At 40.8% G+C, this 6,000-nt stretch overlaps 1 protein-coding gene across 1 annotated transcript in view; it reads right to left on the bottom strand.

Annotated features, from left to right (window-relative positions):
- Positions 1-4,465: 4,465 nt before the first annotated feature.
- Positions 4,466-6,000, bottom strand: part of GYPC (glycophorin C (Gerbich blood group)) — a 38,973-nt gene continuing 37,438 nt past the window's right edge. The window contains exon 3 of the mRNA XM_048486455.1: positions 4,466-5,231. Coding sequence (XP_048342412.1) covers positions 5,035-5,231 — 197 coding nt within the window. The 3' untranslated portion in view covers positions 4,466-5,034. The remainder of the gene's footprint in view (positions 5,232-6,000) is intronic.

Genomic DNA, 6,000 nt, shown 5'->3' with positions numbered 1-6,000 from the left:
ACAAATTAACCTTTGAGATGCATAGCATTCTCTCTAATTTCAATAACTTAAAGCAATGGGATTCACTGTGGTGGCCAACATCTGCAGGTGCTTTATAATTCACAGAATGCCACAGAAAAAAAATTACCCCTTCCCATAATACCAGGGACAGAAAGCACAATCTGCATGAGGAGGTGGGTTGTAATGGGGAGGCACTGAGAAAGACTACACAGTGAGAAAGACTACACAGTGCTACACCAAAAATAATGCCACTTTCTAACACCAATGCAGTCTTTAGACAGAGGACTGAAAAAAACCAAAAAACTAAGCACCACCTTTAAAACATTTTTATATGATTTTATTTACAACTCTGGGTTTTGTGGCATCCACAAAACAAAGGCACATTCAAACACCAGGCACTTTCAATGGGCACAGCCTAAATCAGCCCTGTCAACCTACAATTTATATTATTTTATTTATATTATTATATTATTTATATTATTTTATTTTGTGCCTGCCAACGTACGATTTATATTGCCCCAAATGAATGGATTTGATTAACACCTTGCCAAATGGATTTGATGAAAGGTACATCTTTTATACTAATGCTCACTACGCATGCCACAGACACAAATGTGGTACCCAGGCAAATTCATCTTGCCTGAATACCCTTAAGAGTTAACACCTTCATGAGTGTGTGTATCTGCACAAGCGCTTAGGTGTAGAAATGAGTATCTGAATTTTCTTCTTCTTAGAGATGGAGAGCCATGGTCTTTTTGTTTCTGTCCTGTTTACTGACCCAGCCTCCCCCCCTCAAAAGCTAGCCCACTTGAAAAATAAAGGACGAACATCTCAGCTTAAACAAAGCATTCAAAGAAAACCAATAGACACTTCAATGTTGAATCTTTATTTTAATAGTCAAAAAGATAATTAGCAATGGTCAAAACTGGGCATGTGAACTTTTTCTTTGGTTATGTTAATAATATCAACAAAAAGAAAAGAATAAATGCGAATGAAATAAATGGCTAACGTAGTGTCAAAAGCTTGTTTGGTTGCAGAGACACAACACAGATTTGGAATCAGTTTTATTTTATATATGTTGCCTCACTGAAAACGATCAGCTTGAGAATCCTACCCTTTACTGATGAAAAGCAACTTATTTTTGTAGATAAGTAAAGGCTCAGTTGGAGTGAAGGGATCCGGAAAAAGTGAAGTCTGGTTCAGAAGGATGTATGAGTCAAACAAAAGTTGGTAACAGAATACTTTGTATAGATGCTGGTAACAAGTACCACGACAAACATGGTGCTTGAATCATGCAGGATGTGTTCAGGCCCATAAGGCAATTTTTTTGAATGAACAGTATCAGGCACCCCTTCCAAGAGTAAGATTGCTGGTTATTATCCCCTTTTTACTTTTACTGTGTTCTTATCCCCTTTTTACTTTTATTTTAAATATTTATATCCCCTTAACTTCAACTCACATTTCAAAGACAGGCCAGGACTTTGCCTGTTATTATGAATTTTTATTGCTGGGAAGATTTAAATAGTCACCTGTAGGTAGTTTTTATTGCCTTATTGATTTTCTCACCTTTACCTCTCTCAACCGGTTGAAACACAAAAGGCCCATCTATGTATTAACGTTTCTTGTTTGTGGAAACTCTCCACATTTTGGTTGAAACTGGTGACTTCCACATTTTTTAAACTCCAGTTTGGGCTCCCAACTGCAGCAGATTATTTCTGAGTATCCATAGAGCTTTGATGACTTCTCATGGGCTCCCTGTGCTACATGTTTTCTCAAATTACCTTTGATGTTTCTTGCCTTCCATGGGGACTATACCCAGTGCTTCCAAAGGTACTGACCACTGTGGTGTCTTTTCCCTTATCCTTTTTCCTCACAGCTGTCATTTTCTTTCTTGTGCCCCCAGGGAGGTTCAGGTTTTTTAAATTAAAATTGACACTATCTAGAGGATTATTATCAATATATCCAATTCTCAGTGTCACTTAAATCCATTGACCGGAGCCAAGAACCAACATGAAAGATCTTTCTACAAACCTCAAAAAACCCCATCTTTGCAGAAAAAATCTGAAATCTGAATAACCACACTCATACACATATCGGGGGTTAACCATTCCCCAATAATAAAGCAGCACCTGCAGCTTTAAGAAATGAATGGCCTCAGTGGCCATTGCTAGGCAGCCACGAAGTATCCTTCCAGACTTGTTTTCTCTCTGTAAAAGGCAGGGCCCTTTCCGAGACTATGTTGGCCTTAGGGAAGGGACCCATTGGGGCCAGGCTTATCACATGAGTTCAATGACTCACTCAGGCCCAGCAGCTTGGTACTGTGCAGCTGAGACTGGTCCAGCAACTGGCACTGCACAGCTGGGCTGTAATTTTCCTGAAGAGAGGCTGCCAAGGGAGGGAAAGAAGGAAGGCTGAACAGAAAGGCAGAAATAGACAGATTGGCTGGTAGGTGGGAAGAGGAGAAACGAAGTACCCAAAGAGTAGAGGTTAAGAGTCTTTCAAGAAAAGAAAAGAGCAAATAGTGGTGAAGTGGAAAATAAGATGCCCCAAAGAAGTACTTTCAGGTCCCCTGCTTGTGGCATTATAATGTTCTACCAGTCCAGCTACCAGGCCCTCTGAAATTTTCACATTCATTTTAAGAATTCAGTTTCTAGTCTTTTCTAGTGCTGAAACACACTTTCCCCCTTTTATCTCCACAATAAATAAAGATAGAAATTTTTGTAAAAATGGAAGGTGGGAATTCATAGGATCTAGTAGATAGACTGGCATAACAGCATAATGGTTGAGCAACGTAGCTGTTGCAGATTTTTTTTAAAGGCTCTCAGTGGTGCAGGGGAGATGGCACCTGTAGGGAGAAAAGCTAGGGAAGTGCAAGTAAATCCACCATGTAGAAGCCTCATTTCCACTGCACTGAACTGACAGCCACATTACAGGGGATTCTGTCTGGAAGACACAACATTTAGAATCGTTTGCCACATATATTTTCCCAGTCATGCAGAGTTTTTATGCCAACAATTTACACTCCAAGGAACATCTAATACAAAGCATGGAATTGAAAGGATCCATGGTGCAAGCTCTTTCAACAAAGGCACTGAAAGACTAGAATTTCCTCCATAGGGAAATCCATCTCACACTTTTTCTGTTGACTTTCAGGAACCTCACAATGATGGGACATTCCTAGCTATCTTGTCATTTCTATTTTTAGCTGAATGTTGCCAATAATCTCCAATGCTCTGTTAGACTCTTATTGATTTCAAATTTTTGCATTATTGTTCTATGTCTTGCAGTGTTTTAAAGACTTTTTGAAATTAAAAATGTAATTTAAAAAGCCTTGCTAGCTGTTGTATGATATGGCCTGGAGAGTAGCATATAGCAATGGCCTCAAAGGTGTAGCTACAAGGGGAAAGGGGGTGCGCATGACACACTGGGCATGCACCTCTGTGTTCCAGGGCATGGTGGGGGCATGGTGGGGCGACAGTGAAGGACGCCCCGGTGCACTGGGCGCTTTCCCCCCTTGCTTCGCCTCTGAATGGCCTCCAATATAACAACACAATCTTACCTAATTTTTGGCCACCAATAATGGCTTAGCAAGCACTGGATAAACTCCTGCTTCTAATGCCTGCACGTGGAGGGACAGGTGATACACATAGCAGGTAACAATTCTGGTGGGGTATGTTTGACTTGGTGGGTCAGAAGTTGGCCAGACCTAAGTTGTATACCCAGTGCAGACTCAGCCTGTGCAGGTTTGTTTTGTTTAGATAGCATTTAATGATGAGTCTACACTGCACTTAAATCTCAGTCTTCTTTCAGTGAAGCAGGAGGAATGGTTCAGAGTAACAGGACAAATGATTATGTGTGGGCATGAATGATGGCATTTGTGGTCATCTCAATAGCTCTTTCGTGTGCAGATTATCCTGGGCTGAAAAAGCACCATTTCACCAAACACTGAGGTGGCAATGTAAAACCACCATGAAAGATAAACAGTTCAAGCCAGATACATAAAGGCAGTTATACAATCTGAGAAGAGCTCTAAAAGATTATCTATACTCCAAGACAGATAATAATAGGGTTTGATAAAGAAATGAGCCAGGGGAAGTGCTGAGCAAGTCAATTCTTTCCAACAAAGAAGAAGAAGAATTTGGATTTATACTCCACCTTTCTCTCCTGTAAGGAGACTCAAGGTTGCTTACAAACTCCTTTCCCTTCCTCTCCCCACAACAGACACCTTGTGAGGTAGGTGGGGCTGAGAGAGTCAAAGCCCAAAGTCACCCAGCAGGAATGCAGGAGTGGGGAAACACATCTGGTTCACCAGATAAGCCTCTGCCATCAGTTGAATGAGTGGGGAATCAAACCCGGTTCTCCAGATTAGAATCCACCTGCTCTTCATCGCTACCCCATGCTGGCTCAAAGAAGAATCTGACATCACCCAACATATATACTAATTCTTTAAAAAACTTTTTTGCCAAGATTTTCCCACAGTGTTTGTGTTTTTTTGCAAAATTCAGGATATAATGCTGTTTTGTTACTTGGGGGGTGGTATCTGCATTTTTTTTTTCACAGTGACTAGTTTATGCATGTTTAGGAAAACAAGATAGTAGGCCTTCTGCCAGAATCTAGTTTTATGCATCACATTTGTTTTGTTGTGACTTAAACTTCCTTTTCAGGTATGGTAACCATGCAGCACGGATCAATGGATATGAGGATGTTTTCCATTGGCACTTGCTATTTTTGCCAAATGTCAAGGTTTGACATTTGATGTTATTATCTGCTTCCAGTTAATCACTTATCCTGAGATTTATTTTCGTTTCTCTTGATCTGCTATTGAATTGAGCTGTGCTGCTAATCAAATCAAATAAACAGCCAAGGACCTGGTGTTTAGTTCTTCTTGAGGGCAAACAGCAATATTTCAATTAGTCCTCTTGTTTTCCTCTGTGCAATCTTCATATCCTGGTGCTTTTTGATATAGTGCCTTTGATCGATTCCCTTGAGAAGGAGAGACTTACTAAGTGTGTCTCAGTGGGGCTGCCTTTGCTCTCAGATGAAATATTCTTTCCGGCTCTCATCCATGGCTTCTTGAAGGGTAGGGTCATTTTTCAAAGCTGCATCTGCGCTTTCAGCAAATTCGGTTCCCTTTGCTTCATTGGTGTGGTAGGTGCCCTTGTGCCGGTACATGTAGTGTAGCATCACTACCAAGAGACAAATCAAAACAAGAGCCACAGCAGCAATGACACCTGTGAGAACAAGACACATTTGAAAATTTCTTTCTGTTATTAATTCCAAATAGCACAGGTTGTTTTTGCGTATGTGCTTTTTTTAAAAAAAAAAACCTAAATTGGTGCTTTCAGTTTGATCCATCAAAAAGAAAACATGCATAGATAATAACACATTAGAAAGGGAGTTTGACATTGTAATGACAAGACATTTGTTCATTTCTCCCAGTCCAGGCAAGACAAATTAAAAAAACTCAACAAATTCAGATCCTTTTCCTTCAAACTTTGGTTACTTTGTTATACTTTTCCATCCAGAAGTGGATGGAGAAATGCAAATACTCACTTTGATTCAGTGGAGGATTTCTGTGGACAGAAAGGGAGGGTGATTTCTGTCAATTCCCCATTCTGATGCAAACCTCCAACTTCTCCCTCATACTTTTCTTGGGCACTCCCTGTCTGGCCAGAATAGTATTTCAGAGGGCAGGAAAGGGGATTCCAACAAGTCATACTCACTAGGTGGAAGCTCTTCCATCTATAGAAATTACTGGTGATTCAAGACACTAATAGTGAAGGGCAGATATTTTTTGCTGTCAGTAAGGTATTAAATACTTGGATAGGGTGACCATCCGTCCCGATTTTCACGGGACACTCACGCTTTTGCATAGAGTGTCCCGCGTCCCGCTGGGCTTATGCCATTGTCCCGATTACGGACAATGGCCCGCAGCAGCACACTGCCTTTTGCGGCGGCGCTCCCCAGTCAGGAAACAGGGAAGCGCCCCAGAAGACACTG

This window comes from Sphaerodactylus townsendi, linkage group LG02, assembly GCF_021028975.2.
Source record: "Sphaerodactylus townsendi isolate TG3544 linkage group LG02, MPM_Stown_v2.3, whole genome shotgun sequence".
NCBI classification, from domain to species: domain Eukaryota; kingdom Metazoa; phylum Chordata; class Lepidosauria; order Squamata; family Sphaerodactylidae; genus Sphaerodactylus; species Sphaerodactylus townsendi.
Note: the sequence above shows the minus strand (reverse complement) of the source record. Positions and strands in the feature narration are given on the sequence as shown.